The following is a 25,099-nucleotide window of genomic DNA, read 5'->3' on the forward strand; positions in this document are numbered from 1 at the left end:
CATTAGTGTTTATAACGCAAACCATCACTCACTGGTGTGTATGCATCACACCTCTTATACAACAACAGACTGATTGAAATTTCAGCACATCACAGGACTCAAGGCAGGTTTTTGTTGCCGGTCTGATGAGTGCTGTTTGAATTACAATATCCTATTAATGAAATGAAAGGCGGCAACGTCCCTGGAGCCCCTGCTCGGCTCTACCTTCCCTCCTCTCCTGTGCTTATTAATAGTAATCCCATGTCAACCTCGCTTCCTTCTCCCGGTGCCCTCCCCTCCCTACGCCTCCCATAAAACAACATAGGAAGGGTAAATAAGAGAGGAGGGAGCACTGAAGGAAAGTCTAATTAAATATGGATTAGTATAAAAGGCTGTGATGTTGGGTATGAGTCAAAGCAAACCCTCGGGCTCTGCCTCACACATTCTGCTCCCATTTCTTTCTCTCTGTTAGGCTCATGTCGGGTAATGATCGCCCCCACCGACTAAGATGGCCCTTTTTATGCCACACAAAGCCATGAAAGGGCCTCCCTGACCAGCCAGAGATAACTCCTGATGCTTCTAAAATGTGCTTAAGCACGGACAGAGAGACATTATGCAGACGGAGGAGCAACTGTTTCTAAAGATAGATGAGGGAAAAGCCTTTCACATGGTTTCCCCGACTGGTCGCTTCTTAAAAGTACTTGTACAAACCATAGACTGTATAAATTATACAAGCAGCTCCTGTGATGTCACCCACTGGTTCTTCAAATAACTTTGCAAAGCCTTGAGTTCAACATTTGGTTGCCATCACGTTTGTTCTCTGGAGTCAGAAAAAAACCTGGACTGGAGGGTGGGAATGGAGAGAAGAGTAATCAAAGTTAATCAGCTTACACTTGTGGCTAATTTATTTACTGGTGAATGGACTGGAAACAAGAATGAGCTTCATGCTGACCAGATCTGTTTGTTTATCAGACTAATGAAGCTAAAAGAGTGTTAGGGACTAGATGGACTCACTGCTCTGCCACCTGAATCTCACTGAGAGCAACAGGTGGATGACTGGCTTAAAGGCCCGTTCAACCAAGCAGTTCAGTTCCGTTCAATTCGGTTCGCATTTTACTGCGTGTCCATTGATTAATCCCAAGACAGACTCCCAAATCATTGAATGGGGCAGACCGAGCGAGTTTGCTGTTTGCCAAAACTTCACCGTAAGGCGTTGATAGCACTAATAAAACGGCAGAGTGTAGGATACGTCCTTTTGTATTGGACCCCGAGTCAGAGCCGGACGGTTCTGCAGCTCAGGAGGAAGAAAATCTACCTGGACACAGATCATCTCAGGACGCTTCAGTGTGGTGAGTCAAACCGGTACAGTAACATGTATAGTTTATACGTGGAAATATAGGCAGACTTCACCAATAAACTATTTCTATAACAGGGCTCCATCCTGCTCCTTCACTTTTCTCTGTCAGTTTTATCCATCATGCTGAAAGTGTAGTCTAAAGATCGCCTCTACCGTCAGTTCATCACTATGTTAGCACTCAGTCAAGTTAGCCAGAGCTAGTAGGGAGCTTTGTTTATACTCGGCTCTTGGTGGGTGTATCCCTCGGTGGCGGTTGTGTGACTAACTGACATCACAGAGGAGGAGCTGCTTTATCAGATTACTCCAATAAAAAGAAAGGATCCTGGTGTCGTCATGACGGTCGAAATCTCGAAGCCAAATGTCAAGTACATATTTTCAGAGGCATCGAATCTCGTTCTAGGATATCAGAAAAAATACAATATCTCATTTTTTGAAAATTCAGGGGGTGTAAGGTCTTGTTTCCAACTTTATTATTTTATATGCAAGTATTAAATCACGGATCAGCATGATATGTCCCCTATAAGCTTGGTCCTATTTGCCTTTCCACAGCCAACCGTGCCCCCTCGTGGTAGGCTGCGTGTAAGCTGGAAACCAACAGCCACATCAGTAGCATAATAGTGTGACATCATAGCAGTGTGACAGTGTACCCAGCTAATAAATCCAACAAAGAAGAAAAACGCAACAGAGTAAACAAAGAGCAACGATGGCAGACATCCAGCAATTTGTCTTCTTTGTGATTGGCATATAGCTCTTTCTTACAAAGCACAATCAAGCTTTGTTTCAGAGAAGACTGTGTGCTGCAAGGAGAAATGCAGCTGCTTTCACAAGGTAAGTGACGAATCTTTCGACCAATCAACGGTCTGCAGTGTTGTAGCTCCACCTTCCGAGATCGGATCAGTTTAGTCTGGCACCCCTATAGAAGGGTGCCAAAAAAATGGGACAGCTCAGTTCGGTTATTTGGGGATCTGTCCCGGAATTAGTCAGTGGAAACGCCGTAAAATGACGCCGAGATGAACCGAACTTAACCGCTCAGTGGAAAGGGGGCTTTTCATTAAATCAATTACTTATAAAGGCTGAACAACATGCCAAGTATGGCAAGCCTGTAAAGCACCTCATCTGTCAACAGGCTAGTTAACCAAGAAATAAAACCCTATTTGTAGAACTCCAAAAGTTTTGTCTTTACCTTTGAGGAGTTTTCACATTGTCTGTGTTTGTTATGCAGTCTATGGCTGCTATTGGTGCTAAAATCTAAACCGCAAAATACTTTATTTTCTATACCAGCAACACCAGTGTTAAAAAATCTCCAAACAAACCACACCTGTACTGTTGATATGAGTAAATAAATTGGCTAGAAAGGGCATGCTACTTGGCCTGTTTATGGAGCGAGCCTCAGGTGGCCGCTCAAAGAACTGCAGCTTTTTTCATCCCTGCCTCGGCTTCATCTCTCAGCTCTGGATTGGTACAAACATAAAAAGGATTCAGAGTTTGCTGGCCTCAGGATGGGGGACATGTCCCACAAGGGGATAGCAGACAGTTAGCCATTAGCTCCACACACAATTAAGTATGCACCAGAGAGAGGTAATCATATTTTAATTGAGCTGTTTCACAAGAGTCCAGGCAGCTCAGCGTCTGAAGATGACAGTGTGTGGAAGTTTTATTTTGGCCTTGGGCTATTTAATATTTTAACTGCTGTAATTACGATTGAAACATGTTGGTAATTGCAATCACAGACTCTAAATGCGGAAGAGAGCTGGCATGCTATGAAAGAAACTTTCAAGGTTGGCTCCTCCAACTTCACATGGCATTTATCAGAGAAAGAAGGGAAATGAGAGAAGTGGAACAGTAACATTGATGCCCTGGCCAAATTCCCTAACCCTTCTCTCTGAATCAGAGCATCTAATCATCCTCGAGTCCGAGCTGCTGGATAAATCCTTTCTCCTCCACCATGACTGATTAGAGCTCTCCAGTACAAAATGGCTGCAGCCCGTCACCCAACGCGAGGCCTTCCACGTCGGCTGTGGACGAGGACATTCAGCAGCGCATCTTCAAAGACTTCTGAGATCCTAGGCACCGGGATTAAACGCTAATCTACGGAGATATTTCTCAAGCGGCGACGGCGGTGAGTAATTGCTGCACAATCCATTCAAGATCAGCCCGGCTGAGTCTTATTACTCATAATTATGAGAGCAATTAGGCATTTGCAATTAAAATCTGAGAAGTGTCCGTTTGATTTGACCCTTCCACCATATTCTCTGCGGTCTTTTTTGACACTCCCTCCGTGTTAATGTGATTGGCCTTTCAGCTTCACTAACTCTTTTTAACAAGATGTAGCAGTGCTGTGGCAGGATGGTGTGTGAGCGTGGATGGAAGACGGGAACAGGAAAGAAAGGGAGACAGCTGAGGTGTATTAAAGTTGTCAGAATGTGGCGGTCAATATTTGAACAATGGGAGAGGGGTTTGTCTGCGCCAGATGAACGACGGGAAAGGAGGGAGCTAAAGTAAAAGCAGTGGGAGGTCCTCATGAATATGGGCGAGTATGTGTGTATGTTTATGTATGAATACTTGGGCCTCGTTTCAAACTGACAAGTGTATCTGTTCAGGCGAGGGTATGTGTGTGTGCATATTTAGCTGCCAGGGACTGCTGACGGTGAGGATGTGCTCTCAGTGTGTGGTCGCAGGTGTCTGATAGAAGAGGGGAGAAAAAAAAGAAATGAGGAGGAGAGGAAGAGAGAGGAGAGGAGCAGGAGGAGGGAGAAGAGTAGGTCAGGGGAAAGAAGTGTGCTCAAAGAAGCGTGGCAACATGGAGATAAAGGACAGTGACACAGGATAAGGCCTTGGGGCAGGAGGTGGGATTAATTGCCCCTGGCACGCAAGGCCACTCTATAAATTGCCCTTGGTGGTCCACACCGGAGGAGGAGGGCAGTGATTCAGTGACGAAGGTGTTACAGTGCAGAGAGGCTGCTGAGAGGAGAGGTTAATTAAACTCTTCAGTGTGAAACACTCTCATTCATTACCTTCATTACCTTGTTCATTTAATCTGCTCCGCTGTTGGCATTTTATCACATTCAGCCCCTTTGTCGCGTCATACAGCTGATTAGGTTTCATGTTGAACCCTCAGCTGCAGAGAGAGAAACTGAGACGCTGAACAGCAGGTCAGCTAGGCTCGAACACTCACCACCGTGGAGCAAACAGCTCCAAATAAATTGAGTTCAAGCTGGACATGCATTTTACTTGATTTTCCACCCTGGAATCAGAAGATTAGTCTTAAAAGTGGAAAATGAAAACGATTTTCACCCCTTGGTCTCCAGTGAACTGTGCTGAGGCCGACACACAGCTCGCATTAAAGAGCAGAGAGGCGCAGCTCAAACGGCCACGAGTGCAGAACTGACAGAGCGAACCGAGTTCACAGACTCGTTTTTATAGCAAACAAAACAAACCCAAACTTCTCAGCAGAGGTTTTTTTCCTCTTTCCGTCTGGATCCCTGCTTAAAAATAGACACAGCAGGCTTCACTTTTTGTACCTGGCACCAGAAGAAGAATTTATTGTTTGAGGGCATGGTGAAAAGCAAGCAAGCGGGCATGCAAGCAAGCCAGAGAAGGTGGAACAAAATGGATTGCATCGCGACAAAACATCCCATTTTCAACTCCATTAGGTCTCCCTCACCGTCCTGACAGTGTTGTGCTTTTTGCCACTTCACATGATTAATCACGTGTGGAGGCTGCAGCAGAAACACAGGAGCCTGAACTACAGGCAGCTGAGGCTCCACGCTGGAGATGACTGAAAAATCACAAGAAAGACACGCTCACACGCCGAGGAGAGACACATAGAGAAAGAGGGAAAGAGAGGAGAGGTCGGGCTTGAATAGAATCAGACGGCAACAACAGCTGATAGCAATGTTTGAACAAAGCGTCTGTTGTTTTCGTGGAGAATTCAGAGAGATATGTGAATTTGGCACACTAAAGGCGCTATTTTAAGGGGGAACTCCAGCAGTTTTACACATCAAAGTCTGTTTACAGGTGCTTTGGAGGACTATTTCGTTTCAGAAAACAAGACTGTGAAGAAACAATTATCTGGCCTGACTTTGTTGGCTCAAAATGTTACACCTGCAACCAGTGGTTATGTCCTCCAGACAAACTCTAGGATATTAAAGAAACATTTTCTGTTACAGTCCCAGTAAAGAGGACATTGTTGAGGATTGATGTGGTGTAATCATTTTAAGAGCAACAACCAACAGACTCATCACCAACATTTGACAAACACAAAATCTGCACTCCAACGCCACAGATTTAGAGATCTCTGATATGTGTAGCAGGCTTTGGAGTATGAAAAGCAGCCCAGAGCAAAAGCATGTGGAAAGAGCAAAAGTTAAGCAATCCATTGTAATGACAGCCAATTATTTTATAGCAAGTTAGTTATCTCTTCAAACTGGTGTACATCTAACAACCTGTTATCCATCATAAGTTTAAACTGTTTATGCATTTGCACTTATTTTAATCATCTTCTTTAAATGCTTCCAAATGTTGGACTCCTGTCCAACAAACAAAAAAACATTGTGAAAGTTGTTCTCCTTCCCTCATGATGAAGGTAGGGTTGTGTTCTCTGCACACTCAGGAGAAAGAGGTGAGGACCACGAAATGACATCTACCTGTCCTTCTATCCATCGTTATGGGAAATGTAAGATCTATCTCCAATAAGATGGACGAGCTAGCTATGCCAACCCAGTATCAGAAGGAATACAGGACAGGACACAGGACAGTGACACTGAACAAACTGGTAAAGAAGGTCAGCTCAGTCCTGCACGCTAAGTTATTTTCAAGTTAACACTATCAGTGGCGGCTGCTGGTCAGTCAAGGAGGGGAAGATCATTTTTTCCGGCCTACATCATAAATTTATTCATTTAAACGTAAATTCTACCCTCCGTGCCAGCTTGTTAGCAGCTGGAGTTGCTACATGAACCTACAACAGGCTGTAAGTGTGAGTGACAGGGGGAATAGCTCTGCAGCTGTAGCTGCTTGGTCTTTAAAAACACAACGCTCGTCGTTTTTAAGAAAAGTAAACTCGCTGGGGATCGATAAAACCTCTGGATCAGTCCAGAACAACTGATAACTGTAAAACTAAGAAGATGCCCCAGTGGAGGGTTATACTTCAAGATCACTCACTGGCTCATTTCACTGTCAATCAAAAAGGGATTCGGCCTCAGACAGATCATCCAATCATCATGCAGAAGCCCAGCGTCCAGGCCAGCCCACTGCCTCATAGACCCCCAGAGACACTGAGTGGGACAAAGCCCAGCGTTTATCCAATGACCGTCCAGTTTCCACAGTAAAACAACCCACTCTACGCTTCTCTGCTGAAGTCAGAGGGCGCTAGGTGTCCGACTGTGTTAAAGACAAGACACTGCGGGGATAAATGAGAAGGAGGTTGAGCCAGTTACCTGTGATAGGTAGCTGATTCTGAACTAAAGATGAAGGAATTCTAGCGCATATTTTGTCAATAAAATGTACTCACAGCAGAACATATCACCATTTTCTTGGGGAACACTATAAATATTTATGTATTATTTATATTATATATTCTGCTGTGACTAAGTTTCAAGGAAGAATAAAGTACATCCTTTTCTATTATATTCTTTTCATGATGGGATGGACAGAGGACTAACTTATATTTTTCTTTCTAGAAAATGTGCTTCTTGTGGCAGTTATTTTGTCAAACATGAGAACTGTCAATTACAGATAAATCACAAGAAAATTGGAGTATTGTTTTCAATAAAACTGCTGAAATAAGCAAGAGAAAAACATCTGTGTAACTTACAACTCACAATAAAACTGAGACCTACTAAACACAGATATGTGCATCTCATTATGAACCAAAGGGCAAAATGCAGATTAAGACCATTATCATTAAAATGGTGAGGCAGGCTTTACACTAAATATCCTTTAACAACTTTTTTTTTTAATTGGGACAAAGTTGTGTCGAGAGCAGCAGCAGAGCTTTCTATAACATTACGGACTGGGTTTCCAGAAGGCCTGAATGAGGAATTAACAGTGTTTCCCATGATTCAATCTTACGTACGTATGATCTGTGACTTGTTTTTAGGCTGTTGAGATGAGGACTATTATAACATGTTTTATTAATTGCGGGTGCACTGTATACAGGTCGAACACCAATCTATTATAAAAGGGGTGTACTTTCATAGAATCTAAGTAGCGGTATCACTAAAGCCCCATCGTTCACAGCTAATTTATATGCTCTATAGGGGCTTTGACTGACGCTTGTGGCCACTTAATATGTCAGCCTTGAGTGTTATTAATTTAAGTGCTCAGAGTGAGGTAAAGGGAGTACATGAATGCTTCCTTAAACCTTTCATTGTTATTGTATTATAATCAATTGGCTGATTCATACATATAGAAAAAATCCTGCTGTGAGTTTTTTGTATTGATTGTATCACTGACTGTCACTGTTCTTAGATGCTGAAATGCATCTGTTGCTGGTCTATTCAGAGAAATGTACAATTGGAAGGGTGAAATTCACTTTTTTTTTACATAAAGTGGTGCAAGCAACACTGCAATGCAGGAAAGGGAGCATGAATGTGTCACATTTACAAATAGTACAAAAAACAAACCGGCTGTCTGACAATACAGGGAAACACTGAGTGATTTCCAAAAACAGTGTTCCAGTTCTCTGGCCAGTTTCTCCACAAAGGAGCCAAGCTGACCGACATCCTTTGGAGGTAATATGATTACTATTGATTGACAAGTACCTTAAATGAACCCATTTCCAAAAGACAAAAGATACAAACTTTCTTTTCAGCTCCACAAGTTGCTAATTGAACTATAACCAGCGCAGGAAAAGGTCGTCTTGGCAGCAGGTCCTTTGATGCCGCATATATCAGAGAGATGTATGCAGACGCTTATATCATTGCCATACCATAGCATGTGATTGCCTCCCTGTTGCTGTGCAACCGCTGAGTGATGCCACTTGAGCCAGCATCGGTTGGAGCTGAAGGGTGAAAGTAAGAACATGAAAAGGGGTCAGAAAGAAGTCGCTGATTTCACCTCTTCATCTCCATTTTAGTATGGCAGAACATCCAGCTAACTCCAAACAGTATGCCAGATAACTCATTACTTAGAAGCATTACCAAAAATGTTTTACATTTCATTTATTCATTTTTACCAAAAAACATATTAATCTGATTGTTTTCTTGCTTCTTTAAATTTTATGATTATCTGCTTTTTTAAGTAATAAAGGTTGTGGAATCTTGGCTGAATAAACTAATCAACTTGAAGATGTCGTGGGTGATTAGTGACAGAGCATTTTCCAAATATTTGACTTTACTCACGTTAATTATTTTATTTATCATGACAATTTTCAGGGAATGTCGGACAATAATTATTTGTTGTCGTCATTGCTGCAATCATTAAATCTATGATGCCAGCGACTGGCATTATATACCTATTGCTGAACTAAATGGATGATTGAGTTGCATTGTGGGTAATGTTGGCACCAAACTATGACGAGAAAGAAAAATGTTAGAATAAAATGAGTATCTTTCCTCAGCTAAAATTGATCTTCATACCCATTCATCATGAATCCTAAGAAGTTATCAAAGCTGAAAACTTTTTAATTCATGCGTCTCACTTTGATAAGGGTTTGAGCAGGAGGCAGCAGGTGAGGGGTCCTTTATGCTTTTGGAGGTCAGTCTTCAGTCAGATGAGGACGGCAGCTCTCTTCACCAGTCTTTAACATTCTCGGTCAGTCTCTTAAATTCTCCGCGTCCTTTCAACCCTCCCCCAATCATGTCTGAGGCAAAAAGTGATGACTGCACAGTAGTGTGGACAGCCTGCCCGCCTGGCTGCCCCTCGCCCTCCTCTGCCATCCTTGCTGTTTGCCCTGTCCATTTCTTCAGCTTCTCTCTCAGCCTTCTTTCTCTCTCTCTGAAAGTGAGCCAGTGTGCAGAATGACCTTCAACCACACCCACAGGGAACAAAAAAAGAGACAAAAAACAGGGAAATGGAAGCGGGATGGAGGAGTAGATGGAGTAAACAAGAGGAAAGGGTGAGACAGAGTCAGTGGGAAAGAGGAGACGAGGAGGTGTAGAAGAACAAAGAGAGAAGAAAAAAAACTCATGCTGAATTGAGGAAAAATCTCTTCTCTTGGAAGCCAGCAGAGCGCAGAGCTGAATCTGACAAGAAAGATGACTCTCCATCCCTTTTCTCACCAGTCTGATTAAAGCTCCCGCTCTAAAACCAAGCCTGCACACTGAGAGCCTCAGAGAGGAGGGAGTGGAGGACTTGAGCCTTTTGCTAAAGGTGCATACTGGAATGTCTTCTGATACACTTGAGAGAGCAGGACCTTGAGGACAAGGTGAAAAAAATCACTTCTGCAGCTCAAAGGAAAATGAATAAGCACCAAAGACACAGCCGGGTTTCTTTGAAAACAGTTTCATTTTCTTTGAAATGCTCAGAAATTCCCAAATCCTCTGTTTGAGTGCATTAAGCCGCCTGTAATGAGTTAATCTACAACAGAGGGATGATTTCCTTGTGTGACTAAGACAGTAAGAAGACAGAAGGAGGACTAATTAAACTTGTAACATCTGCCTTCAGAGCCCTAAACGTGTCTACAGGCTAAACAAGCATCATTCGCTCCACTTCCCCCGTTATGCCATGGAGGGTAAATAAGGTGTCTGCCCGCTCTGCAAACAATACAAATACTCTTCTGCAAGTGGCATCATCATGGTAACCAATGAGTACACTGTAACTGGGTGCTTTCAAGTATTCATAGCATCTCCCAGCGAAAAAACTTCCACAAGCTGATGGAGGAGGAGAGGAGGAGAGGAGGAGAGGAGGAGAAAGTGAGGCGGGTGGGAGGTCTGGTGTGTGGAGCACGTAGCATGCTTACAAATGAACACAGCCACGACCCAACTCGGACAGCGTGAGTGAGTTTCTCCTCTTCCCCTCTCCCTCTCCCCCTCTCTAGTGATGAGCCATCTTCTCAGTTGGATGTGTCTGCGGTTGTCGTCGCTGATGCTGCCGCTGCTCCACTTCTAAAGCGACTTCCCACGGCTGCTCCGCACAGCCGGAGCCCGAGAGAGCGAGCATCGGAGCGGGCAGCGAGCGGCGAGCGGCACCCCCTCTCCCCTCTCCCTCCGCACGGATCTGTGCTCCCGCTGCTCCGAGAAAAGACAAACCGACACTGCAGGTGGTGACAGATCCAGATTCAGATCCAGCCACTGCAACAAGCACGGACTGAAACATCGACCACGCCAGACCCGCACGAAGGAAGGAGATCTTGATAAGTACGAGCTGCTTTTTTATGTTCCTACAAACTCGGGTTTGATCCGTGTGACTTTCCGCCTGCTGCTGGAGCCTGCCTGTGTATAAACACCCGGACTGTGAGAGGAAGACTTTATCACCGAGCCTGGCTCATCAACGACAATAAAAGAGACTTTATTGGCCTCCGACAGCGCTTCTTTACTTGGAGGAGGAGGAGGAGGAAAAAAAGCACATTAGTTGCTGTAAATCAAGCCGGGAGGATCGAGCCCGAGTGCAAGACGAATGGTTTGGGTAACTAAAGCTTCACTTTACCAGCAGCCATGCACGAATAATCCCTCAGTACCTGCTGTTAATAGGGCAGTTATGAAACAGGTGTTGCAGAGAGCGCGGTTTATTAGAGATTGTAAAATGCCAGAGGATGCCTGTGCAGCTAATGATAAGCATATTTTCAAGAAATAACACAACTCCATAAAAAATGCAAAAAAAAGAGGGAGCCCCTCAGGCAGCAAGCGGGCTGCTTACCTGACAAATCAACAGATGTTTCGGTCATGTGGCTTAAAGTCAGGAGAGAGGGGGGTATTCAGTAGAGTATTACCAGAGATTGCACACTGTCTGGTTCTCTGTTAATTAATTAGTGTGCACATAATGGCAGAGATGTTGTCCTGATGCCCTTGGAGCGCCAGTGGCACCTGCAATAACTTGTGGAGGATTTTTTTTTTTTGAGGGGTGTTAAAGGAGATAGATGCAGATTAAATTAATCCTGCTTTGCATGGATTTTGTTGCATCTGAAAAATCAGTCGATATTAAAGGAAACAACAGGCAAAGTGAAGCCCGTTGTTTCACTGAAGGATGCCTGGTGATCACTTAAACACTGGTGCAGATGGAAGGAGACTCACATGCACTCCTGTCGCACATGATAAGGTTCAAGATAGAAAGTGAGAAAAAGGGTTTTCACCGTAATAGAAAAACAGACAAATCTTTCACCTGCACGCTATTACATGCCATTACTCATGCCTACAGCGAAATGGGTTGCCTCACCTTGTCAACAGCAGTGTCACTCCCCACACTGGGATGTGATGGATTTGGTCATTATTGATGAGCAGAGTGGACACACGGGCTGTCATCCCAGCCCCTCACTCTGGACAGAATAAATTACACAGCGTTGACAGAGAGTCAAAACACAAACACAGGCTGACAGGGAGATTTCCATGGTGAGAATTTAAGGCGCAGGTGGAATAACTTAGAAGGCCCGACCTCAGGGGAGCGCCAGCTGTAACAGTGGCTGTAAACTTCTCCATCTCCCACCCCTCCTTCTCTGCAGATTGGGTTTGTTTCCAGAGAAAAGAGAGAGGAATCCAAATTTAAATCCAATACTCTCCCAATCTGCAGCCTGGTGAAATTCATTCAATTTTAGGGGGGGGTGACAATCAAATTGCAGTGTGTGGCGACACAAAAGGCTTCATAGACAATCAAATATTGCAGACGCTGACATGATCCACGCCTGTCCTCCCACCATGGCTTAGAGCGGATTAATCAGTCAGGAGCGTTTCTTCCTCATCTCTTTGATTCATCGGTTTCAGGACAAACTCTAATGTCTGAGATATTTCAATACCCCCGCTGATGAATCCATTCAGATTCATCCAGGCCGAGCTGGCTCATAAGATGCTCGTCTCCACATAAGTGGGTGGAAGTCACTTTGTATCTGCATTTGAGTCTTTTCCTCTTCATCACTTTCACCCCTTCTCCCCCTGAGCTTATTTATGAACTATTACCATCATGCAGTAACACTTTATTAGGCATGTAGACAGCCAAGAGACCTATTAATCTTTCACTTGCAGTCGTATGCTCATTCTGCTCCCCTACACACACACACAGGCTGGTCTCAATTGCCTTTTTTACCCCGTGGAGTTCGTCAGTCCTCTTCAATGATTCACACAGCGATGGCACAGCTCCTGTTAGTCTTACAGTGAGGGAAGTGATGCGTCTTCCATCGGCAGGATATCAATACCCACTTTCCACTGGCCGACTTTTCTCAAAGGCCGCAATCATGCCCACAATCTACCGCTCGATCACGCTCAACTGTTGCCATTACGACACATCTGAGCTGGTAATGATTTTATATTATAATGTCATCGATCCAGCTAAGGGGGCGACACTTCCTCTGAGTGGTGCTGAGCAGATAACAGACAGTTTGCTGGTCTCCGCTGCACTCCACAGCTAAATATGATAGACAGACCCGGGTTTCGATTACTCTGTTAGGCCAATGTTCATTTCTCATGCTGTGTCAATACTGAGCTTCGTTCTGTCAACGCCTGAGATATGAGCTGCAACAAGGAAAAAAGAAAGATACACCCACATGTTCAGCCAAATTAGCATTGCCTGCAAGAGCTCACCCAGACGTACACAGTGTGTACACAAAGACACGAGTCGAACACATCTCTAAACAAATAGCACGTTATCAATATTCATCTGAAATGAGTGGGGAATGAGAGATGATTAAAGACTGCTGCACTGTGTGAGAATAAACATCCCAGACTATAGAGGCAAAGAAGACCTTTGACAGGGCACCTAGCTGAATGCAGTTAATTAATAATGAATAAGATGAGTAAAAAAGGAGCAAGAATAACAAACTGAGAAAAGTAGCAGACAAGAGCCTGCTATCAAAAAGGGACAATGTTCTGGTCTAAATGGGGAAATGAAGATTATTTGATTCAAAGAGAAGCAGCAGAAAAAAAGGAAAACAATTTAACAGGCCTCTCAGCTTGAGCAGTCAGGGTAGATGTTTCTCTGGCTGAAGATGAAGGGCGCTCAGCGCTTACTGGGCAGCCAATGTCTTTAACCATAGCAACAAGCTCCAAACTATTTTACATTTAGTTTGTATTAATGCAGGAATAGAAACACGCCTGTTCTTCTCCTGCTGATTCGTCAGTTTCACCAGGAACAGATGGCAACGTGAAACGTGATCTGAATCCTGTTGATTGAACACACTTATTTCATCCTGCGCCTCTGTGCTTGTCCCTTTCAGGCATGGTGCCCACGCCCCAGGTGTGCGTATCAACCCTGGTCACGGTGAGCACGATGGCGGTGGTGGACCTCTACCTGCTGGAGCAAAGCATGCTGGGAGCTCGTGGGCTTCCAGGACCTGGCGTGTGGCAATGTGCAGCAGTGTTGCTAGGAGACGTAGGCTTCCTGCTCGCACTGCGCTTCGTGTCGGCTGGAGTGGTGTCCGAGGCGCGGTCTCCTCGTCGTGGCTTCGCCAACGCCCTGTGGTTCCTGTTCCTGTCACTGCTGCAGCTCAAACTCTTCTTCGTCTGTCACAACTACAGGCAGGAGCGCCGCCCACCTGACCCGCTGGCCAGGAAGACGCTGACACTGCTGCTGTCCATCTGCCTACCCTCGCTGTTCCTCATCCTCACAGGAGCAGATCACATGACGCCACAGCGTAGGAAGCAGGAAGTGCGTAGTCGGCTCCTGTGGGTGGTGGTGGACCTGCTGGATGTGCTGGACCTGCAGGCAGGGCTGTGGGAGGCACAAGGAGGGGGCGCAGCGGGGGCTGGAGGCATCGTTGAGCAGAGGCTGCCCATCTGGGTGGAGGGTCTGGTCTTCTTCTACTGCTACGCCCTCCTGCTCCTGCTGCCGTGTGTGGCCCTCACAGAGCTTGGGGCCACTGGCCTGCCAGGACAGAGAGGGCCCCGGAAGGAGGCTTTGTACCCTTGGCTCAGCCTGGTCACCATCAACATCTTCACCTTGGCCCTAAGAGGTACAGGGATGCTGTGGTACAGGGATCCTCGGGTGTCCACGGTATTCCTGGGGAAGAACCTGCTGGCTCTAGCCGTAAAGCTGAGCTCGGCCTGGGAGAGACACAGACAGGACCGCGATGCTGCAGGGGCTGGGACCGTGACTGGATCAGAACCAGGAGACTCAACTCTGCCAAGCCAGAGCTCGGGGCAGGGAGAGGACCCAGCCCAGGGGAAAGCTCCCCCTGCTCATTATCACACACTGTCTCGTACACAGAGCCACACTCTCTCCCACGTCAGCTTGGAGCCCACAGAGACGCCCTTAGGACCCTCTTTCATCTCCCATGAACTCTAGAGAGTCACTCTGAATGAGTGTGCATGCACAAAGATGGGCGCCTACACCCTAAAAACTCTGAGCAGCGAGCTGGTATCACAGCGAACAGATAACCGTGCTGAATTTCAGTACGGCAGTGATGGTATAATGCAGAGCCGTGGAAATGCATTTGGCAAGCTTTCTGCACATTTTGTTGTGCTCAGAAGAACTCAAACACATTACTGTGAATTGTGGGAGTGTATTTTTCAAATTGAACACTGTGAACACATCTATCAGACTGTAAAGAACACCAAAAAAAGGTCCAGCGGTGTTAAATCTCTTATTTAATGGGTGCATACATGTTTAGTTTGTTGCATTCAGATGCCTCAAATTTGATGTTTTCTCCATACAGTCGCCATGTGTGGGACCTGTTTGCAGGCCAGGCGCAGTCCTCTGAGGTAAACGAAAGTCTTATTTCAAATTCAGTTCATGTGGTTTGTGGGAGAAAATAAGACTGACACTCTGTTACCATCAGATGCCACAATACAGACTCTGACCTTTGGCGTTCATGTTCTCAGTGTATGCTCCCTCTTTGACAGAGGGAAGTTTTAATGCAGAGGAGCGCTGATTTATTTTTCCCTTTAGAACTACAGAGTCGTGATTCAGAAGCCATCTACAGTACCAGTAAAACTCTCACTCTCCACCGTGCTCCACAGTGTTTTAATGTGGAGTCTTACCCAGTGGATCCAAAGCTTTTTGGCTTGTGGCCCTTTGAATCAAAGTCTCCTCACGACCCCAAGTGGCGCTCAGTTCTTAGATCTTTCTCATTTGAAAGAGGCAGAGAGAAAAGGTTTGAGTGTTATCCAGTTTCACAGAGGAGGTGAAGCTCGGTGAAGATTTTGAATAAATAAACACAATATGTGTGGTGTATATTTAGAATATGTTTTCCACTCACATCCTTTCTTCTTCATTTTGCCAAAACAGATTTATCATAGATGATTCCTACGCTACAGGTGGTGCCAGATTTTCATGGGGACCAAAATGAAAACTGGCTGATATCACTTATTACTTGTCTGGCAGGAAATATTAATCAGCAGCATCACTCAAAACTGTGAAACCTGGCCACAGTCTTTTTGGTATAGTGAAACCTTTTACGCGATTTAAATATAGAATTTGAAATTAGACAGTTTTATAAGCAAACATTGTACTTTCATAAACATTTATCTTTGGCTGATTGAGAACCCTCCAGGCGTGATTTTAGCATGACAAAATGTGCGTTGCTTAAAGAGCTTGGTTTCAGACAAACAACTCTGTTTTCAGACAGAAAATCTCTCAGTGGTGGGGCTTTAAGATGGGAAACAAGCTTTTTGCATCATCTTAATCCTATCCTACAAACTACAGTACAGGTTTACTGCAGTACACTGTTTACAAAGACAGACTACCAATGTAAGTAATCCCTTTACAGTTTCAGAGCACATTCAAAATTCATGTCTTTCTGTCGTCTCGTCTCAGAGTGTCCGTTATAAAAAAAAAAAAAAGAAGAAAAAAGCACGTTGTGCTGCCTGTCCAACCCTTAAATCCCCTTTTTTTCATTTTAGATGAAAGTGTTAACTTTCGCATTTTGTTGAATTATTGATGCAGCCTTTCATTCAATGTGTTAAAATGTTAGTGTTGTAGTATTTGGCCATCATGGGATTGTGTATGTGAGAAGAAGGTGTAGAGGACGTACATTACAGTACAAGTGCCTTGTTTCCTCATGGAGCGACCAACCTCTGAGCATAATGTGACCGTGTGGAACTTGGACATACGCCATGTGTATACTGTGAAGTAACTCTCCAGCTGTTGTCAGCTACACCTCCAGGACAGAGAGCAGACTAATAAAGTGTTTCATACTCGCCTCGTGTTGACAGTTCATTGGCCATTATGTGGGATTGTTATTGGCAGCCTGTCACACGTATAGAAGAGGAAAACAGGGGGAGTCCGTCCAAATTATTCAAAGCCAAAAGGCCCGTAGGACAAAAAACAACCTCACAATTTCACTGTATTAAAGTTAATCAGTTCCCAGTCTGCAGAAAATTGCATGTTTTATGTTTTTTCCCTTCCTGGAACTGATGACGTGAAAGAAAACCCTTACAAAATATGCCAGATAGAGAAGCATGCGCTTTGCTTCACAGCACAAAAAGCCGTCATTTATCACAATTACGCCTGTGGCCCCATCAGCTCGAATCCTCTCGCAGTAATCCTTGAGTGTGCCGTTGTGTTGTATGCCTTTAATGCAGAAAGAGAGACACGTCTTGATGTGATAGTTTGTGTGTGTCATGAGTATGTAGTAAAAGTGTGTACGTGTGAGTGTGTGATGTGTTTTTAGAGTGAACTGGCTCTCTGCTCACAGCGGCTGTGAATGAACCCGCCGGCCTCTCCGCCGAGCTTTAATGGTCCTGTTAATTGAAATTGAGGCTATTTGTCAAAATGTGAGCGCTTGTTCTCACTGCTTTATGTTTGATTTAGAGGCTATATTTACAGGATGTATTAAGACTAATGTACACATAAGCCACAAAAAGACACTCGGTTAAAGTTTCATTGGGGAATTTCTCTGTGGTTCAGAGAGCCTTTTAAGGAAAACCCACAGAGGGATAACCAGTGTAGTAGACAGCATCCAACTCTCTCCCCTCTTTCTTTCATCTCCTTCTCCCTGCTCGCTCTACATTTCAAACACACGCAGTCTGGATGCACTCCCTGTTGGGTAACTTCTCATATTTCTATTATACTAAAAGCAGTGACTGCACAGGCAGCAGCCCCTGCAAATGACTGCCTCAAAGAATTTGTTACACCTGTTAAGCTCTAGAAACAATGCTCAGCATTTTCCCTCAGCTCCACCGACTCACATAACCCGCTCCCAAAGAACAGTGCATGAGCCGCTCTCCTGTTTTCTTTCTTCTTCTTCTGATGCTCTCTTTTCTTCTCCTACATTCTCCTGTGCTAATTTCACTCCAGCCCATAATTATTCTCCTGAACCAAAGCTGCCACTTTCTCTTTTTTTTTTTGTCTCCCGCTCCTTCTTTTATTTCTCTCGTTTGTTTAAATTTGCCCCGAAGCAGACAGGCGGCCTACCTCTCTGCACTTCCCCTGTCAAGGGTGGTTAGTCAGAGACAAGGGAAAAAAACGAGAAGGAGAGCCTGGCTAAGATTAAAAGGGCCAGGGCCACTGCCTAAAGCGGAGAGGCTGCAGACAGCCATTTATTTACCGTTTGCTCCACACGGTGGGAGCCTGATGGAGCACGGGAGCCCAGGGAGACAACCGTGCATGCCACGCCACCCCGACAACAATGACATCCCGAACAGTCCAAAAGAGGCACCTTTAGACAAACATATGGCTCTGCTTTGCTTGGTTGAGCATTTGGTTGCAACCCATCTCACCTCATTACCCCCAATGCGGCTGCAGCTACAGTACGCCTCGGAGCTCACACCCACCTCGTCTGGCAGAAAGAGCCACACTTAACCGACAGATGTCTAAATCATTCATCATAGACCACCGCTTCCAGAGAGAACTTCAAAGTATAATCTATGAGAAAGAAATGATGCAAAAGACTGTCTCCAGTATTTCGTTTTATATCATAAGAGTCTCAAACGCATACTAATACCGGTCTCAGATGTTGGGGTGACATCAGGGCAAAACAGACACCAGCACTGGTCTACCCGAGTGAAGTGAAGGGAAGGGAAGTGAAGAGGAAGGGCAGGTCTTTTGAGCATCGCTCACAAGTGTTGAGTTAATCTACAGACCAGTTTAACCTTAATTAAGAGAGCTAATTATTGAACACTCACTGATTTTACAGCTTATAGCCACCATGGTACCTGAGAGCCCAGCTTTGAATCAGGTTTTTTTCTTTTCAAAACTGTGTCCTGACTCTGTTGTTCCAGTCATCTGATGAGTTATTGCTCGTATGAACTATACCTGCTGTGAGGTGTGCTTGTATGCAGACATCTGTTCTAAGAGATTTACAAAAGCCGAATTATTGTTTGATGCCAACCAATGTTTCCGAGATTGGATTCACTAATTCAGCTTTACAGACTAGTTCCATGAAAACAGCCAATGTCTGTCTTTCCTAAATCTAGTCCCATTTTCTTGGCACAATCCAGATTAATTTCCAGCAAAGTAAATGTGAGAGTCTGAACCAGCATCAAAGGGAGTGCACTCAGGGTGCTGGTGTGGCTTGGCGGTCAGATCGTGCATCCTATGGAAAGAGGTGGTAGTCAGGTTTTAATCCAGCCTGTGACCCTTTGCAGCGTGTCATTCCCCACTCTCTCTAGCGAGCAGCTCTGTACACTGTGCTCACTCTGGATGAAGACATAAAAGCTCAAAACTAAACTTCAAACAAGAATGAGCGCACGATTTAACGGAATACAGAATCAGCTCTGAACATCACGGACTGACAAACAGCAATGTGTGCTCTTACTTTTGCATATTTGATTTGTGATGCAACTGCTTTGCTACAGATGTAAAAGATAAAAGTCAGCGATGAACATTATTTTGACACTTTTTTTTTTTGTGGAGAGTTAAGAATCAGAAAAGTCATTTTCAGCCCCTGCAGAGACTGAATTTAAATGGAGGATGTATTTTCCTATTCATCTAGGTGTAAAATTATCAGGGTTTAGAGGTATGCTAAACCTTGAACAGTAGCTTGTGTAAACAAGAGGTGAAAAGCTCTGAAATCTAGCTGAAAATATTTTTAAAAGTCATGTGTATTTCGATAAACTTGTGCTTTTATCGGATAGGACAGCCAAAGAGATGCTAAGCAGAGAATTCAGTTCATGGTCAAAGATGGGAGTCAAACCAACAAGGACTAAACTGCTTCCCAAACGTATCATAGTTGAACAGATTGTGGTTGAAGCCAGTAAACTAAAGGAAAATATCTTTGAGTAAACAGAAATAAAAAAAAAATAAGCACGGTGCTTACAAAAAGTGCAGCGCTCTCAAAAGCTAATCGCATGTAAAACAAATTCAATGGGGTCATGCATCCATTATTTAAGTTGCTTCCGGCAAAAACTGAGTATTTGGACAGGACACAGGGAGGAATACATTTTTCAAAGGTGAACTGTGTGAATATAAACAAAGACAGGCAAAAAAATAGACCACACTGCATTCTGGGTGAAGTCTGAGAGGAAACCACTATTATTAGTTTTTGTGTTATCTCTGGCTGTCACACAGTTCAGACTCTTCCAAATGATAAACAATAGCACCTTTGTCAAAGGAAACAATGTTTTTAGGGGAAAGAACACCTAAAAATACCACACACGCCGTCTGATGTGACATATCAGCACTCATGTCAGCCTGGTAGATGTTATGTGATGTGACAGAGACAGTGCATTGTTCAAAAATGGATGATAGTTGTTGCTCAGCGATTTATGTATGCCTATTAGAACCTGCCATTAAAAATATTCTCTCTGTCAGTCACGTAATACGAGTCTGCTACAAAAAAACAAGTTCTTGCTGAAGACATTTCAAGTTGAAAGAATTTTCTCTAACTCTGAATTATGGAAAAAGGAAGAAGAAACTTTTTCAGAATATTTTCCAAGTTTCCGAGGCAGGACGTGCTACACAAGCGGCAAACAGAAAACTCAATGACCTTTGGAGTTGAGATTTGAGTGACAGAGTGAGTTAGTTAATTCACTGTGAGGGGACTCGGAAGGCTCCCGTGAAGCTGAGGGGTAAGAAGATTTAGCAGAGCCTTAAATGTGATCAGTAAGAATCTTAAAATCAATTATACATCTAACTGGTAAACACTTCAGAGACGGTAAAATTGGGTTATTACGGTCCCTTCACTTGGCAGTGGTTGAAATCCTCTCTGCTGTATTTTTGAGCAGGAATAAAAGATGGTGAAATGGGATGAGATTAAAGCACAGATCCTCCTCTTTGTCGCTGGATAAAAATATCTGGACCTTTCCCAGCTGCGGAAACAGAACTGAATTACTTACTGTATTATTCCTTTCAAAACTAAGTCACGTCAAACAGAAGTCACATTTTCTGGACACCATCCATGTCTGCTCAAGAACAAGATGTCCTGTCCCAGTACTGTGTTCATGTGAAAAAATGTCAATGGATCATTTTCTACCTCACGAGCAGCAGAAACAGAAATTTTGATTCTGATAGACTTCTGAAGCCCATCATCAGCAAGTGTTATATTAGAAATGCTGAACTCCACTAAGTTTTGTTCAGTTTAAATATGCAAAGAGGCGGGCCTTAGGCCTCTATGTACACAGCTACAGGGTGGACCTGTCGGTCAAGTCTGCCAAGTCATCTATGCCCTTATACGGGCAAAATGAAAACGTTAAATAACATCAAAAACTAGAAAAGCACTCACAGAGCACAGACCTCTGCTAAGCATATTGTGATTTTCACCCAACTTTTCAGTCCTACTTTAATGTTATACTCCCTTTCAGCAGACTGTCAGCGACAATTTGGTGTTAGTTGCAGGTTTTCTGATAGTGTTAAAAATTATGATGACCCAGTACATATTTCATACTCTGGATCTTAGTATCCAGAACATTACCAGGATCTGGATCATACTTTTACATCTGTCAGAAATTATGGTGACCTTGTCTTGTATTGTTTTGCAAAGCTATCCAACCATTATTCATGGAGTTATATACACATATCGTGAAAACAGCCCTATCGCACAATGATAAAGAATCCTTTAAAAAAAATCCTAGACCAAGACAGTAATCTGGATCACCTGGATCTGGATCAAAATTTAATCTTAAATAATTCTTCCTTATCCCACTTTGAACATTTCCTGAAAATTTTATCAAGATCTGTTAGTTACTTTTTGAGTTATGTTGTTCACAGACAAACAAACAAACTCTCCCGAAAACATAACCTCCTTAGCGGTGGTAATAACGAGTTAAAAGACAATTTATAGATGAATGAACTTTACAGGATACAGGTTTCATATTTTCAGGCTGATGATTGCTGCCTGGTTTCAATGCAGAAGCCTTAGCAGGTAAACTGATGTGAACCTCTTCTCTACATGTGGAAACAGCCCTGTGATTGGTCCACGGAGCAGCATGCTGTCTCCTGCATTCACTACATGGCTAAACAACAGTCGTATTTTTCATCTTTTCTCCTTTAATGTCTCCTCCCTTTTTCTCTTTGTTATAAACTGATGTATGATCAACAGCCACATTAACAGCTCAAAGTTATTGCAGAAGTATAAACCAGACTCAACGGGCAAGGTCTTCTCACCTTTTATCCATCCACTGAAACAATAAGTCTAACTGTGTGTAGCACTCTCACAGTTCGTTGCCATTTGTGCTTCTGCAATACTAGGTGTCCATGTGTAATCACACATTGAAATAACAGAAGTAGCAGCTACATTAGCTCATTTTAGGAAGTAAGCTCAGCTTACGACTGCTTGTGGGAAGCAGCTCAAACTGCTAGTCTGACAGACTATTTTCATCCTTTTTTAAAAATGAAATTATACATTTCTTGAGGAAGGGGTCATGTAACAAGTTGGCTATATGTATCAGAGTACGTTATTGTGTCAGAGGAACCCACATTAAGAAGATCCCAACATGTTGTGTCCCAGTCCACTATGAAAAGCATCTCACCACGAATAATCCCTTCGTGAAGTTTTCCAACTTGTTCACAAACATTGCCTGTTCCAGCAGTCCCCATACACAGTTACACTCTGTGTCCTTTAGATTAATGCTCGTGCTCTACACATGATTTAAGGTTCAAACAGTTTGAGCTCTGGTTTTAGTATCCAAAAAGTCTTCGGAAAAATATCTTGAGCTGCTGCTGAGCTGGACACCCTGCTGTGATCAAAAACAATGTGAAAGAGCAGTGAGGATGAAATAAAACAGTGAAGCTGAAGCCCAGAAAAAAAGAAATGGTTTAAAGACTGAATTGCTCTGCAGACCTGTGAGGGGCTGCAGAGTTTAGTGAGTCTGCTTCACCATGAGTGATATATTTACTTAAGATTCAACTTTACGAGATGTTCTTTAGCGACCGGTTTGGAAAATGTGACATCTTTGGTTGTAGCATTAAAGAGTCTGAAGTTTCCAACTTCTTATGAGAGAACATCAGCTCATGAAAGAGAAGGTTTGGGGAACAAAAGGGAGTGACATCTGCATAGACACGACACAGCCATTACATGTATAAATGATGCAGAAACGTTAGGGAGAGAAGAACAGAGCTGAAGAGTGAGTGTGGGAAAGGTTAGGTCTTAATGATTCAAACGACATGATATTAAATCTACTCAGCTGAGCTATTTTTGAAAGAGCTGAAGCAATTCATCATGTAATTTGGGGAAACTAAACAGCAAAAAATCTTTTTGCGATGATTGATGGCTTGGTGTTGTTCAGGCACTTGCTGCTTTTCTTTGGTCTTGTTACATTTGATTTATATTCAGTAAGAATTTAAAGGTCTCTGCAAATTCTCAAGAAAATCAAAGCAATTTGAAAACATCATTTCAAGACAAGAAGATAAATTAGAGTAATGAAGAAAATAGTAAAAAAAAACCACAGAAGTAAAATTTCGATTGAAGTGAGTTATTCAAGCTGAAAATGATATTTAGTGAATGTTTGGAGAAACAGAGTTGAAGAACAAACAAGACTTAGTGGAGAAATGTGCTTAAAAAGACCCAACGCTCAGTGTTTTGAAGCAGTAAATCTAAGTCCCAGTCTGGCAGGGAGCGCAGGTTTCCAGTGATGAACTGATTTTGTGTCATAGTTTATGTTGTGCAGCTGGTGACAGCAGACTACATCATTCTGAGAAGAACATTAAGTACGGCACTGTTACACTCCATGTCAGATAAGAGAAATGTTATTTTCACATCATTTAACTCCTTTCTGACATCCTTACATTTACTTTTCTTCAACGCATTAATCATGTGTTGCTCTTTTTCTGCCACTTTCGTCCACTTTTTCATTCCCCTCTTTGGGTGTCGTCATTAAGTCACGGAGATAGATTAACTGGGAGAATTGATCTTGTTTCCAAGCGTGCAACAACATCCAAGGTTGATGAGCACCGTCCATTAAAGCGGCTAACTGGATCTCATTTGTATGTACAAAACGAGCCGTATGGCTGCTTTCATTTAATCTTGCAGAAGACAATCAAACTTAAATAGCTGAATGACCATTAAAGCAGGAACAGATTGTGCCTTTATGGTGTCAAATAAAATATAAATTTAACAAGAAAGACTTGAAACAATACACCTGTGTGTTCAGAAACAAGGTCGAGGTAAATGAGCAGAGCATTAGCTTTGAACCGTTTAGTTACAGAGGGATGATTTTATTTGCAGGGAAGAATAATTCAGCCGCAGTTATTTTTAACCGCTCTAAACCCCCTTTTGTTTGTCGCTCAATGCTGGAGGACTGCTGACTTATTTTGTCATTGTAGCAGCCAGTACGAGTACGTTTCTGCTTGGTACTGGCGTCTAAAGTAAAAAAGTAGTAATGGTGAATCACTGAGCAATAAAAATGGGGAAAACAACCTTAGCTGTCTCTCTGGAGCGATTGAAGCAAAAGAGAAGTAAACAAGAATTTAGGACAAAACCATCACTGGTTCAATTCCCTTTCATCAAGTGGTTTGTAAAGACTGAGGCTAATGTATGTGGACAGCTGCGGTGGATAAAGGTGTCCGGGTTTTTTGGCCCCGGAAACTGTGAGAAAATAGTTGCAGACGCAGGCAGAGTGTGGCATCCACCTGCACAATGGGGCTGTGTGCGAGCAGAATAAGAATAAGAACATGAATAGAGCTATGAGGGGAGATGGAGGTGGAGGTAGGGGTTGAACTCAGAGGTGAATGAGGAGCGGGAGAGTCAACAGTGTGATTGGCCGAGAGAAAATAGGAAAGTGCCAGGTTGTCTGGTAGTTAATGAGAGCTGAGGGCAGGAGGTCAGCTGATAAAAAAAGCTCCTTCAATTAAGTGAATACGTCTGATTACCACGAGCAAGCAGATGAAACAAGAGAGGGAATCAGGAGTAATTTTACCTGTCCCAGGATGGGGCCTAGAGGAGGGCCAGGGGCTGCTTGTCCTGACCTCACTATAGCCCGGATTACATTCCCGACATCCAATTTCTTCACCACCTTGGCTGCCTTAGAGATCTTTGACATCCTGCTCTGTGTGGAAATCCTCAAATCTGCCTTCAAGTCAACTGAGAAGCCATCCACTGAAAACAGAGAAGAAAAACAAATTAGTGTTTCAAGAAAAAGCACAACTGCAACAAATCACTTACATGCCGGGCTCATTAAAACATCATACACTCAAATCAATACCGATACCCTCAGGTAAAAACTCGCACTGTTCCATTCTGCAACGGCCGAGTAATTAAAAAAATCTTTGCCTTCGATCGGCTCAGCGAGAGCCACTTATCCTAGGAGGTGTTTGCAGTGTGGATCAGGAGCAGCTGAGTCAGATTCTCATCATGTTGAGGATCCTGGG

General features: G+C 43.5%; 2 protein-coding genes across 3 annotated transcripts in view; one reads left to right on the top strand and one right to left on the bottom strand.

The window, feature by feature from the left end:
- mrpl11 (mitochondrial ribosomal protein L11) overlaps positions 1–25,099 on the bottom strand; it is a 90,268-nt gene that overhangs the window by 13,935 nt on the left and 51,234 nt on the right. Inside the window, exon 2 of one of the 2 annotated variants that reach the window (XM_074674277.1) lies at positions 24,649–24,830. In XM_074674277.1, coding sequence (XP_074530378.1) covers positions 24,649–24,771 — 123 coding nt within the window. In that variant the 5' untranslated portion in view covers positions 24,772–24,830. The remainder of the gene's footprint in view (positions 1–24,648; positions 24,831–25,099) is intronic. The other variant, XM_074674276.1, reaches the window with a different exon arrangement.
- tmem265 (transmembrane protein 265) lies at positions 10,104–16,824 on the top strand. Its single transcript, XM_074673279.1, has 2 exons — positions 10,104–10,900; positions 13,635–16,824. The coding sequence occupies exon 2, from the start codon at positions 13,637–13,639 to the stop codon at positions 14,699–14,701; it is 1,065 nt and encodes a 354-aa protein (XP_074529380.1). The 5' UTR covers positions 10,104–10,900; positions 13,635–13,636; the 3' UTR covers positions 14,702–16,824.

This window comes from Halichoeres trimaculatus, unplaced genomic scaffold, assembly GCF_033239565.1.
Source record: "Halichoeres trimaculatus isolate MK-OKI-2021-1 unplaced genomic scaffold, fHalTri1.1 fHalTri1_scaffold_7, whole genome shotgun sequence".
In the NCBI taxonomy this organism is placed as follows: domain Eukaryota; kingdom Metazoa; phylum Chordata; class Actinopteri; order Labriformes; family Labridae; genus Halichoeres; species Halichoeres trimaculatus.